Here is a 14,165-nt window from a genome sequence, read left to right as displayed (position 1 = left end):
AAAGGGCAGGCTTATCGATTCAATATGTGTAGGTTCGATTCAGCCATGAGGCAAATCTTGAAAGAACTTCTCAGAGAAGATCTTAAACGTTGCTGAAAAGATACAATATGTATATATATATATACACACACACATATTATTGTCTTATTTTTCTTAATAATTATTAACCAATAATATAAAGCTGAAGAGTTTGTTTGAATGCGCGAATCTTAGGAACTACTGATTCGAATTGAAAGATTCTTTTTGTGTTGACTATTTCATTTATTGAGGAAGGCTATAAGCTTTATTTAAAGATCAGATCGACCGAAATGTTTGTAATTGCAAGTTAAATGTTTAATTAATTGTTTAGTTCTATGAATTCCTAATAGTTGGCATGGGTAAGTTGACTCTTCGAGAGGGCGCTGGCCGACACTGTAGATAGCTGCGAGGAACCATGCCCATGCTACGCTTTTGTGATTAACGAACGAACGGATTCTTAAATGTGTTTTTTTTTTTTTTTTTCCAATGTTCAGGTACATGATTTGATTTTGTTGGAATTTCCTCTGGATTTTGTTTTCCTTATTTCTTCAACGTTTGTTTTTGTTCTTATAGTTGAAGATAGTTACTTATATCTAAGTAAATAATTTGATTTTTAAGATTATTCAATTGTAATTATTCTTTGTAACATTTTTATTATAGCATTGTTTATGTGGCGAAACACTTTAAATTGCAGGATAAAAAAACCGCTTCATTTGCTAAAGGGCAGGGTTACGGTAGCGTGGTTGCTTGGCGCATTAAGCGATGAACTATGTAGTTGAAGGATTATTTTGAGTTTTAATGCTACTGTTAATATTTTTATGTGTTTCGGCAAATAGTTTTAAATTCCAGAGACTTTAATGGGCCTTTTGAAAAGAACAGGGAAGATCAGAACGGGGGTGTGGGGTTTTTTTTTGTTCAACGAAATTTCTTTAACTTCTTAGTACAGACATGGCCGTGCGGGTACTACTAATATCTGATAAAGGTTTTTTTTTTTCAGTTCTCTTTCTTGAAGTCTGTGTTGTTTCTGCTTTTAGTTTTCTTCGTCATTTATTTTACTCCTGCTTTCCCTTTAAATTTCAGGGGCGATTGTGATTTCGTGAAAAAATACCTAAAAATTTTAAAGAGAAAACTGCGATCACAAGGGGATGGAGGGCATTGAAATTGTTAATGAGTCTAAAAATAATTTTAAGATGAAAACATAAAGTCGTACAACAGATTTTATCCCTTGCAAATATTAATAGGATAAAGAAAATTGCATTTGCTACTGAAGATACTACTGAAAGGAATTTAGCTAGATGCAATATAAACCTCCTAATCAACACAATATGAACTGATTCATAGACTTCATGTATTCATGTCTTGAAAAAATAATTAAAAATGCTCTTAATAAGCTTGATATTTAATGTGGTTTGTTTGGTAATGGGAGTGGACATAGCTAGTTAATTACCAATAATCATGATGGAATCTCTTGTCTTGCCTCTGGAAAAAAAAGCATTGTTTAATAAATAATTTCATTTTAATTTTGCAACTTGAAGTGAAACTTTAAAACGATATTTTATTACAATAATAACTGAAATTGTTTTGTATTTACAGCTGGAAAATCCAACAAAGACAAAAAAAAACTGCAGTATCTGCAAAAATCAGAAGCAAGCTTAAAAATAATGAAAATGTTGAAGGAGAGGAAGTTTTTTGGTTTACTTTGCCTTCTGTAGCTACCCATAAGAACCATACACTGGGAGAGATTTCTGCAATTACAGAACCAGTAGATCCTGCAGTGCGTTCAAAAATAAAAGAGCTTGTACGTGAAGGAAAAAGAAATGCATTGGTTGTATCTGAACTCTTAGAGATATTTGTTACTACAGAACTAAACCAAAATGACAGGAAGAGAAGACGTTTTTTTCCTGACATTCCCACTATTAAAGGAATAATTAAAGAGGGTAAAAGAGACATCCGCCATAGCAAAATAGATATGGAAAATACTGAAAAGTTGCTGGAAACATATGACAAAAGTTTTTTTTTTTTCCGTCCATTCACTAAGGATACAATGAATGATGAAGTACTAGGAGATGATGAAGAAAATGATGAAGAAGATTCATGCAACATGAAATGGAAATCAATTTCAAATAATCACTTTTTGTTTGTGTATCAAACAGTAACATGCAGAGACTTTATCGCCGCTATGCTGGGGAAGCTGTTTTACTTGATGCCACTTACCGTGTTTGTAAATATGCTATTCCGTTATATTTTCTTGTGGTAAAGACTAATATTAATTTCCAAGTAGTTGCAGTGATAATGTCACAATATGAAACCACAGCTTCCATATATGAAGCACTGAAAATCGTGAAATCATGGAATGGGGATATTAATCCAAAGAATGCCATGGTCGACTTTGCAGCAGAGGAAATATCTGCACTAGAAAAAGTTTTCCCTGGAATTGAAGTGTTCATTTGCAGCTTTCACAGGGAACAAGCTTGGAATAGATGGCTCTCCAGAAGCCATAATGCTTCAATCCCTAAAGAACAAGCGTTGGCTCTTCTTTGGGGTGTAGCGAATGCACCAACTGAAGAAACGTTACAGCAAGCTTTAAAAATTCTAAAAAATGCAGACTTTTATGATTCGACGCCATTAAAAAAATATTTTGAGGGCACGTGGGAGCCAGAGATTCGAAGATGGGCCTTGGCTTATAAGCCAGACAGCATGCTATTGAATACTAATAATGGCGTTGAAAGGTTAAATGAAGAACTGAAGTACAGATTCCTTGATGGGTATAGAAATTGCCATTTATCAGAAATTATAACTGTCTTAATTAATAAGTTTTTGCCCCAAAGATATATTTATGTTCGCAATAACCTTAGAATGTCTGCAAAGCACATGAAATATAGTGAACAAATACCATCCTATCTTCATGAGCGCCCTAAGTGGTTTATTGAGCACATGCAGGAAAAGCTCGAAAAACTTCATTCTGATAATACGACATCTGTTCAAATAATTGAAGAAGGATCATTCATTGTGTCGTCCCAGTGCGGAAAAAAATACTCTGTTAAATTCAACAAGGATAAACACAACTGTTCTTGTACCTGTGTTGATTACAGAAGAAGTCGTTTACTATGTAAACACTGTCTAATTGTCGGTATGAAATTTGAACAATACCATATAAGTCACATCCATAAATGGCTGTTATCTAATCCGCTGTTTTGTTGTGATAAAGAATTATTTGATGATGATTGCAATCAAATTGACTCTGACACTATAGATTTAGATCATGAGTCCATTGATCAGGATGAGATACCTCAAGAAATTCACGAGAAAACCCAAGGTGCAGTGATATATGGAGAGTTGGAAAAAAGGGGAAGTAAACGAAGAAAACTAATTAATGAATGCAATTCACAAATGCGAAATTTAAGTTCCATCCTGTGGATGCTACCTGAAAGTGCATTAGTAGAATTAGAAAAAGCTTTGACAAATCTAACAGGAAAGATGCAAAATAAAGTTAATCAAGATGATTCAACAGGATTACCTTTAGAAATTAATGAGTATAGAAAGAACAGCATTGGTATGCCAATTTATAAGATAAAAAAAGGTGAAACAAGCAAGGATGCAACAGATGACAGCACGAAGAAGGAGTATGGAAAACTTAAAGCTTGTGCTAGAGGAGGATTGGCAGGAAGAGTAGGAATGCGAGCAAATGTAATAAGACAGGCATGCAAACAAATTGTAATTGAAAAATAATAAAAAAATATTAAGTTGATTTATGTCATTTAATTGGAATTGCTTATGACTCTGCCATAAACACTATTTTAACTTATCTAAAACAGTGAAAATAAAAATATTATTTATAATAAGATAATTTAAATTACTTAAGTGATTTCAAGTTTAAAAAAAAAAGATGTGTAATTTATGAAAGCATACATTCAAATGCATTAAAATAATTACGTATTTGTTTCTAAAGATTGGAAATTTCCACTGTAATATTTACTTTTTAATCCTTACATAAAATTAGTTAAGAAATAAAACCAAATTATATTTTCACAATGTATTCGATAAAGAAAAAGTACATAAGTGAAAAATATTTTGTTCTATTTTTTTTAAATATAATTTTTGATTTTTATGCAATTAAATTTTATTTTCCCTTAAATAAATATATCCTGGTTGTGTTGATGAATTTAAATTTTTTTTAAAATTGAAATTTGGTTCTTCTATTGAACAAAATAACTATTTCCAGATTAAAAACAAAAGGGACAATCGAAAATGAAACAATAAAATTCTCAAACAATTAAATAAGTAAAAGAAAAGAAAAATCAATTCATTTTAAAGTGAATGATAATATTCTTTTACTCAAAAAATTGCATATGGCATTTCAATTTAATCTTTATTATATTTAAGTTAATTTTTAGCGGACATATTCCAAACCACACTCCATGATCAAAAGCTGTCTGCTATTAAAGTCAGATTGTGCTTCTACTTACGTTGTTTGGTCTGACTTTACTGTTCAGCACAAAGGTATTTATTTATCTTATTTATCTTGTCTGCTATTATTTCCATACTGAGATTAGGCCACGCCCACGCTGGAATCGCTCACTTCCGGTTGTGTATGAAGTCACGTGATGTGTTTGAACCCTGCTTAATCCGATATTCCTTCGACCTCCCATGGCTTGGGATTTTGAGGGCATCTTGGCAAAAAATGTTAGAAAATTTAAATCCGTTAGTAGATAATTGATTTAGTATAACTGTTCTTTGGTCCTTGTTTTTATCTTAATTCCAAATGATATGATCAGAATTTTCGATCTTTTGGCACGTATCACAAAGGGGGGAGTTTGATTTCCTTATTTTGAAAAGCTTCTCTTTTGTTAGATAAGAATCAGTTAATATTCTATTTAGTTTTGTTTCTTCTTTTCGGTTTTTTATCCATTTGTAATTTTGGTTTATTGACTTTTCAACATCTTTGAATCTTTTGTAATATTTTGAGCTCTCCCAAATTCTCAACATTTCTTTGATCCTCTCTTTTTTAATATAGTTAAGAACATCTTTCCAGGTACTGATAGGTATCATAGGTGTTTCCGGACATGATTCAGCTTGTTTTGCTAAGTTATCGGCTATTTCGTTATCCGGGATCCCTTTGTGCCCGGGTACCCAGATTATTTTAATCTCTGTCTTCTTTGATATTTCCAATAATTGGTATCTTGTATTGTAAATTAGTATTTCTTCGTTTCTATTTTTTTCTTTTAGTGCCGTTATTGCACTTAGTGAGTCAGATAAAATTATCACTGGGGACTCATGCTTGATAAGGAATTTAGCTGCATACCAAATTGCAGTAAGCTCCGCAGTATATACTGAGCAATAAGATGGAATTTTTAATTTTCTTTCAATCTCTTCACTTTTGTTTAGTACCGAAAAGGCTGTGTTATTTAATTTTGAGCCATCCGTAGCCCAGATTTGATAATTTGGGTATTGTCTTATAAATTCTTCAAAGGATTGTTTTATGATGAAGTCTAGTGTAGAGGTTTGGAATTCTTCTTCGTTCAGAACGAAATCAATATTATTCGTATCGATATACGTTTTTATAGTTTCCCTGCATGCCCAATTTTCAAGAATTTTCGTTTCTTTTTGAATTCTTTCTAGGTCTGTGATAATTTCTGTCATATACGACTGATTCTTTAGGATTATTTTGGTTGAGGAGGAGTAATTTTTGTTCTTTTTGAATTTTTGTTTACAGATGAATTTTATGTAGTTCCATTTAATTCTGTTTTTGATATTTTCCTTTTTAGTAATATATCTTATTAATTTATTTGGTGCAAAGGTGTTCACTCCAAGAGCTTTGCGAATAGCTTTATTTTCGATTACTTCAATCTGATTCTGATTTAATTTTGTATCTTTAACTCTTATTATGATTCCATAATCAGCCTTGGCTATCAAGGTTTGTTTGAAAACTCTGAGTGTTAATATAGCTAGTGCCGGATTGGAAGCTTCCTAGCCAATTTATAACATTTAACATTTTCCTCATTTTACCACTTAGTTATCTTGTATGTTCGTTCCATTTTAGATTGTTTTGGAATATAACGCCCAGAATTTTTTGGTTTGTGGACCATTTGATGTTCGATCCCTGTAAGTGAAAGTTATTAGCATTTTTTTCTTTTTTTGGGGAAAAGTCTATCAATACTGTTTTCTCTGCTGATAGTATCACTTTATTTTCTCTGCTCCACTGTTCTAGGGCCAACAGATTTTCATTTAGATTCTCCTCTGCTTCTTTATTTTTCCCTGATATGATGATTGTTACATCGTCCGCATAGCAGAAGATTCTTCCGTTTCTGATGTAGTCACCAATGTCTGACATAAAGCAGTTAAATAAGAAAGGTGAAAGGATAGCTCCTTGTGTTATTCCGTGATTAATGGTCATGCTTTCAGAGGTTTTTTTGTTCCAATGTACAATAATTTTTCGGTTAAACAGAAAATTTTGAATCCACCTGATGATTTTGTGATCGATTTTAGCGCGAATTAGTTTTGGAGTCCAGACGTTGTCGTAGGCACCTTTGATATCAATAGCAATGGCGTAAATAAATCTTTTTTTCATTCTGAGAAAATTAAGTTGTATAGGTCGAAGAGATAGTCTTCTGTACCCCTTTCTTTTACGAAACCATAGATGTAGTTGAGGAATAGGTTGGTTGAAGTACTTTTATTGATTATGTTTAAGATGATTTTTTCTATTAGTTTGCTCAGATTCTGGGTTAGGGCTATTGGTCTGTAGCTGGAAACCTGGTTTGGATTTTTCCCCGGTTTTTTGATTGGAATTATCTTTGTTAGTTTCCAGTCTTCTGGAATCTTAGCGCTTTGTATGCTTTGATTGAATATATCTCTTATCTGTTCTATGCCCCTGTCTGGCAAGTGTTTTAGCATTTTATTGGTTATTTGGTCTGAGCCCGGGGCTTTATCTTTTGTCGTTTTTAATGCATATTTTATTTCTTCAACTGTTATCTAATTTGATATAATGCATTCTCCTTCTTGTGGGGCGATATTAATTTTGTTAATGACATCGCTATTACTTTCTCTATTTGAGAAATTTTTAACAAAAAGGTTAGCGTGTTCGTCTGTTTCAGTGATTTTCTTTCCATTACTTTCTATTGCTAAATTGTTTGTTATACATTCTTGTTCAAGATTCTTTTTAATTCTGTTAACACTTCTGTAGAGTTCTTTGGGTTATTAATATTAAAATTTTGTTTTGCCCAAAATTCTCTTTTTGTCTTTTTTATGTTATTTTTAAGGATGGCATTTGCTTTTTTATAATCGATCCAGTCTTCTATTAACATAGTTCTTTTCGCCTTGTGTCGTTTTTTATCTCTGTCTTTTTTTAATTTGGCGCACCGTATGTTCCACCATTAGTTATTGTTATTTTTCTTGAAGCGTATGTTAACTGAATGGAGCTTAATAATTTCTCTAGTATTATTGGTGATATAACCATAATTACTGTCTATTGAGTTGGAGGGGGTAGCATACTTGAATTTGTCTTCCATTGCTTTTGTGGCTTTTTCCCAGTTTGTGTAGGATTTGGTTGTGTAAGAATCATCTCTTTTTCCTATATTTGATTTTACTAAAAAAGGGAAGTGATCGCTGCTGCCGTGCTCATCTAACCTTATCCATGAGAAGTTAATGACCATACTGTTTTCAATGATTGCAAGATCTAATATTCCGTCTTCAACCCCTTTGTTTAGTCTCGTTGGTACACCGTCATTTAAAACTAGTAGGTTATTGTCAAGAATCCAGTCTTCTATTTTTCTTCCACTAGGAGATGTGAGTCGATCCCCTATGCTTTGAATTCTCCCATTGAAGTCTCCAACAAAGAGAGATGAGTCGTTTATTAAACTGTTTAATCCCTCTATTGTGTCCTCTCTAATGACTCCAGGGGGTCTGTAACAGTTAATTATACTATAGGTTTTTTTGTGTAGGACTACTTTTATATTGAGTGTTTCCATGCCATTTATTACGCTAGGGATACTGTATGAAGGTAGGGTACTTTTGACGTAGATGCATAATCCACCTCCTCCTCTATGAGGAAAATCTTTTTCTTTATAGTAGGCCACATAACCTTTTAGACCGGGAATTTTATCATCTGGTAACCAGGTTTCTTGAAGGCAGATAATGGATGAGTTAGTCCAGGCTATTAGGAATTTAATGTAATCAAAGTTGGCGAGAAGTCCACGGATATTCCAACATAAGAGAAAATTAAACCAGAACATGATAAAAAACATACAAGAAAAAGGGAGAAAAAGAGTCCTAAGAAGTCGTTGATTCGAAGAGTTATTGATGTCGTTTTCGTGAAAGGCGTCTTGCTCAAAGTGACTTGAGAAAGGTAGATCCGGTAGTGGTGGTTCACCCTCAACGGAATGTTTAAGTTTGAATAATTCAATTTTTAGGTGTTCTATTTCCGAGTTTTTCAAAGTACAGTTTTCGCAAGGATGGTGTTTGTTTTGATTGATTAGTGAAACTAAGATTTTTAGTTTCTCGATTTCACTTCTTAATTCCTTGAGTTCTTTATCTTTTCTGTCTAGTTTTGTGCTAAGATCCGTTATGGTGATTGGTGTATTATTTTCCTTATTTTCAGCTTTATTGTTTTCGTTTGTTGGTTCTTTTGATGTTGCAATATTGGCCGAAGTTTTAATTGTATTAACCGGATTAGGGGCTGCTTGGGTGTTTCTTTTGATTTTTTCTTTGATAATCGGGCAATTTTTATCTGTTGAAAGGTGTTTATCTCCACATCTTATGCATTTCGGTTCGTTGTCACATTTTTCATGGTCGCCTCCACATGTAAGGCATTTCGTTTTCCCTTTACAGTCTTTTTTTTTTGGTGACCTAAGTTAAGGCAGTTGAAACACACTTTTGGCTGTTCGATATATTTTTGAGTTTTGTATAATATTCTGCCTATTTTGACTTCTTTTCTCTCTGTTTTTCCGAATTCTTTAACTAATATAACCGGGATTGGTTCTTTCGATCCTTTCTTATTAAACCATATTATTTGGGCGACTTGTACGCTATCTTTTGCCAAATATTCTGCTATTTCTTCTAATTTAATTTCTGTATCAACATTTTTAACTATGTATTTTGAAGTGAGGGTTTCGTCTATAATTCTGGAGATTATTTCTTTTTAACCTATTTTTTTTGTTTTGTAGATATTCTTTACCGTTGTTATGTTTTTTGTAGTTATGACTAGGTTTTGCTTGCCTGTAAGTTTGATTGTGTCTTCTGTGGTAACAATTTTGTCCAGTTGTTCGTTGAATATTTTTGTATTATTTGTGGGAATCTTATCCGTTACTCCCGAGATTATAAGTTTGATGCTCTCACAACCATTTTCAAATGCAATTTTTGCTTTTTCTACTATGTTTATTGCAGGTTCGTAAACGTTATTATCTTTTTCTATTTCCTTTTCTCTGCTATTTGCGCCTTCCTCATTTTCTACTTTTCTTTGCGAAGAATTTTTCATTTTCCCAATATCATATCAAAAATAAAACGGGACTTACCGTCTTGAATAATAAAAGAAAAAAATATCCAGGATGAATAACTCCACACGTACAAACCGTATGTCTCGCAACTTCCAAAATTGACACTCCACACGCCACGTTTTCTCTTTCAGCTGCTAACCTAGCAACTGTTCAGGATGCCACTAACATCTTTTTCGTCATAATAAGAGTCATTTGATAAATGTATTGCATTTAATCTCCTTATCTCATGAAAGATATTTCTGTATTGGAAAGGGTTCAAAGAAGGGTTACTAGACTAGTAAGGGGACTTTCAGCTTTAAACTATGATAACAGACTTAGTAGGCTTAATATGTATAGCCTGGAGCAAAGGAGAGTCAAAGGAGACATGATTCATTTTAAATTTATCAATATGAAAGATGGTAACGGGTTAAATTTTTGCCCAGAAAGCAGGATGAGGGGTCATTGTACAAAGCTATTCAAATCTCAGGCTAACCTGGAAATAAGGAAAAACTACTACTTTAGTAGGATTGTGGGCACTTGGAATAGCTTACCAGAAGAGGTGATAATAAGCAAGGGGGTGGATAGCTTTAAGAGGACCACTGATCTTCATTAGGGACTAATAAACGGACTAGGACCAACCGAGCTGGGCCCAGAGCCTGTTGCTGGTCATCCCATTTGTATTTGTATATTGCTGACTAGTCTGAATGATGGAAGCTTGGTGACTTGATGGCTTTATGCATGCATCACTCACAGCTTAGAAAATCATGTTTTTATTTTTAGTTCAGAGTTTTGTATTATTTCAATAGTTTATTTAATATTTATGTTTTATATGTTTCAGTTTTATACATTATACTTTATTTTCCGAACTTAAAGTCCTTTCTATTTAAAAGCTCGAACTTCAAACATAGTATTGCCGTATGCTATGTTTGATGTCCGTAAATTAGGTCATGTATTGCAATAAAAAAAATAAGGGGAAAAGCGGAAGAGAATATTTCAAGCTGTGATTGCATTTGAGTTGTTCTAAAGTCTGAAAATAAGAAGAATCAAGATATTTATACAGTAAGTTTGGAAGATATCGTTTGTGTTTCACATTTGAGCAAGAAATTTGCTATATAAAATAATATCATACTGATGAAGTTTCACACTGTCCTGCCATCTGCGTCCTGTAGATACCAATTGGAATTTCACAGGAGGAAGAACAGAGTTTCTGATATAACCTGCCATACGTTCTTATCCAAAGATCATCTTTAGTAATTTTCATCTGTTGGCAAAAGAAAGAAGAAAAAGGCAAGTTGCAGAGATTAACTTAGCAGTAAAATATACAAATGAATTCTCTTACACTCTTGCATAAGTATGTTTCATGCAATATACTGATCGCCAGGTCGGCATTCAGAGACTTCAGTTTCGTCCTCTCTGGAAGACATGCCTGGGCAGTTGGTATACTGCATGTGATTTTGCTTTATCCCTGGCTTAAGGGAGGTAACCTATTTCTTATTAAAAGAATGTTATTTTCCGAAAAATATCACATCTCTGGCTGGTTTACTTTTTTTTTTCTTCAAGCTATTATTTTCGCTGAAAGAATTTCCAGTTTACTATGGTAAAAACACAGAGAAAGGGAGAAAGAAAAACCTAACATTATCTTAAAATTCCAAAAAAATATTCAGATGTCTGAAGCTGAAGCAAGAATTTAAATTTGACTTTTTTAAAATTAATTTGTTGATTGGATTTCGTTGTCGAAATGGGATCTCTCCCTTTATTTATTGATTCGACGACTCTACAAATAATATATTTTGTTTTCCTCAGTAAATGCTTGCTTCACAAAGTTAAAGTATAATGAGAAGTTTTGCCTCTTGATGTCCTTTACCTTAATTCGAGTTTGCCAAAATATGCCATTATTGGGGAATTGTTGTCCTTTTTGTACCTGCCTAACTACCATAATCCCTGTTTTCCACATTCATCACAACTACTTTTGCTGGAACCTGCCCCCATGACCAACTCCTCACTAGTGAGGATAGATCCTTCAAATCGTTTTCAATGCTCTTTGGCGGGAAACTTTGTAAAGTGAGGTAGTTGCTTGGTGAACAAAAAGCTACCTGTTAAACAGGATTGAAAACAATTCAAAGGATCTATCCTCACTCAAGCCTGTAGGGCTCCTGCCCATAGGCCAGCTGTGTATTTTTGCAATGTTAATAAGTCTTAGTGCTAGTTTGTTTTATTGTTATATTTTCCAATTTCTTGGAGTGTTGAACCCATTAAGGACGTGCCCCCCCCCCCCTCCACTGCGGGGTCTGCAGGTATGCAGAGAAACCGCTGTTAAGAAGCGAAACACGTTGCAGTGGACTGTCTATTTTAAACATTCATGGGACCGAACAAAAGTGTTCATCACCCCCATATTCTAAACGCGGTCGTAGCGCCGTAATCCGGTCGCAAGAATAATCTTAGCACCAAGAAAACTGAATTGTTTTCAATCCTGTTCAACAGAAAGCTTTTTCTTCACCAAGCAACTACGTCATTTAAAAAAGCTTCCCGCCAAATAGCATTGAATATAGCAAAATAGATTTTGCAACTAACAGCATTGAAAATAATTTAAAGCAGAATAGCCTATAAAGGCTCTCGCGCCATTAAACTAAATACATCACTCCCCGAAGGTTCAAGTACCCGTCACCGAAGTGATTTAACCAACCAACCAAACTTCTGAGGAGCTGGCGATGGGGGCAGGTTCCAGAGAAAGCAAGTCTGATGAAAGAGAAAAACAGGGAGGATGGTGGTTTGGCAGATACTTGGCGGGAAAACTAGAAATCATAACTTTTTAAGACTGAGAGTTTTCGGATTAAGGATGAAGGTATTATTTTTTACGAGGAAGAATCTACGATTTTCTTGGCGGGAAATTTTTACAACAGGGTTTGTTTTGAGGAGATTTTACAAATAAACACAAAAAGTCCTTGTGAGTGATAAGTTTTAGACCTTTACTGAAGAAAAAAATAGTATTACAGAAATCCACATCGAAAAAAGCGATACAACATCTTGTCTGCATCGTCCATCACCTTCCTATCTTGGGCCAGAATATGACCTGCTTTTACTTACTCCTCGTACAACTGATATCAATACAACAGCACAGGACATATAGGATTGGTGATGTGTCTGAAGTTTAAGTGTGTGCCGTGCTGTGGGGATAAAATATGCTTCTAAAATTGGAAAATTGTAATTTTGGAGACTAGTCTATACATAAGGAACAAAAAGGTATAAATTACTGCTGATTTTTAAATAATGGATACAATCTGCGATCACTATTTTAAAATTTTGTAGCAATTTAATAACTGGAAAAGATATTGAGAATATATTTTCTAACACTACAATAGTTTTAGTTTTAAATTTAACGTTTTGTGTTTGTTCTGTAAGTCAAAGTAGTAAATACCTTTACTGATTGATAATCCTAATTACTTATTTTGATGTTTGTATATATTTTGTACACAAATTGCTGTCAAAGTTGCTCTGTTTTCGAGTCAAAAAATTAGAAGTAAACCCTCAAAGGAGAAAATCTATAAGAGTTATAGAAGTTAAATCCCGTTTTAATTCAAGCCTAGATCACACTGGACAAAATAAAAACAAAATTTAAAGCTCTGTGACAATTTATTAATGAGTTACAGCCATTTATACCCGTCCTAATGTCAATCAAAATGGCGGCAGAAAAATCATTTTGGCATATATTTAAAGGATCGTAATTTTTCAACTCCTTCATCAATCCCAATGTTAGTTTTTATAGTTTCATAATCAATACCAAAAAGTCTACAAGTACACTAAACTTGAATAAAATTGGAGATGATGGGTGGCATTTTCAGAAAATACTGGACGATTTTACATGGATTGATCCAACAGAATTAATGGCTGCGTTATTTAATGCCGATATCGCCAAACGATCACGTTATTGTATCTCAAACCACTGATTTGTATTTAATAACATTGGATTTTATTAAATCAAATGTCCCTATATTGGTTTGGCGAAAAAAATTCCTATTGCTAAAACAACAAAAGCTATTTTTGCAAAAGATACTTGAATTTTAGATTTTAATTGTTCATATATGCTAATGTTAAATTTGGATTATCTTATATTTTAATGGTTCAATTAGGGGCCGTGGTAGCCTGATCGGTAGGGCATTGGACTCGGGGCCGGAGGGGCTCGGGTTCGATCCCCGCTGGTCGAAGACCCACCGTCGTCATTAAAGGGGACTGGGCGACGTTAAATATGCTCGTGGTCTCAATGTCCTCCAAGTGAAACGATACCTCTGGGGGTGCTAGTACCAGGTAGCTATTAGCTCTTGGACTAGTTCTAAATTCTCATTAACTGTTCGATCCGGTGATGGTGCTGCCATCTATCGGTATATAAAATAATGGAGGCAAGGCACTAGTATGCAGACCTCGACATAAATACAGTTGTAGTCAGTTGTGACTCTTGAATATAAATAGAAATAATGGTTCAATTTAATTGTTTAGGAGTTAATGGCTCTTTTAAAAAAGTAAAAAGCTTAAATTTCAGCAATACTGATCTTGGCAACTTTTTTTCAAGTAGATAAGCGTTGTTTGTACATTATTTTGTTAAGTGGAACGTATTTCTTTAATAGAGATTTTCAGAATGTGTGTCAGAAAGGCCAAAAAACAATAAGACCATTCGCCAAAAATTTG

At 33.7% G+C, this 14,165-nt stretch overlaps 1 protein-coding gene across 1 annotated transcript in view; it reads right to left on the bottom strand.

The window, feature by feature from the left end:
- LOC129222864 (potassium channel subfamily T member 1-like) overlaps positions 1 to 14,165 on the bottom strand; it is a 368,024-nt gene that overhangs the window by 17,791 nt on the left and 336,068 nt on the right. The window contains exon 27 of the mRNA XM_054857422.1: positions 10,615 to 10,746. Coding sequence (XP_054713397.1) covers positions 10,615 to 10,746 — 132 coding nt within the window. The remainder of the gene's footprint in view (positions 1 to 10,614; positions 10,747 to 14,165) is intronic.

Source organism: Uloborus diversus, chromosome 5, assembly GCF_026930045.1.
Source record: "Uloborus diversus isolate 005 chromosome 5, Udiv.v.3.1, whole genome shotgun sequence".
Classification (NCBI taxonomy): domain Eukaryota; kingdom Metazoa; phylum Arthropoda; class Arachnida; order Araneae; family Uloboridae; genus Uloborus; species Uloborus diversus.
This window is presented reverse-complemented; position numbering and strand designations above follow the sequence as displayed.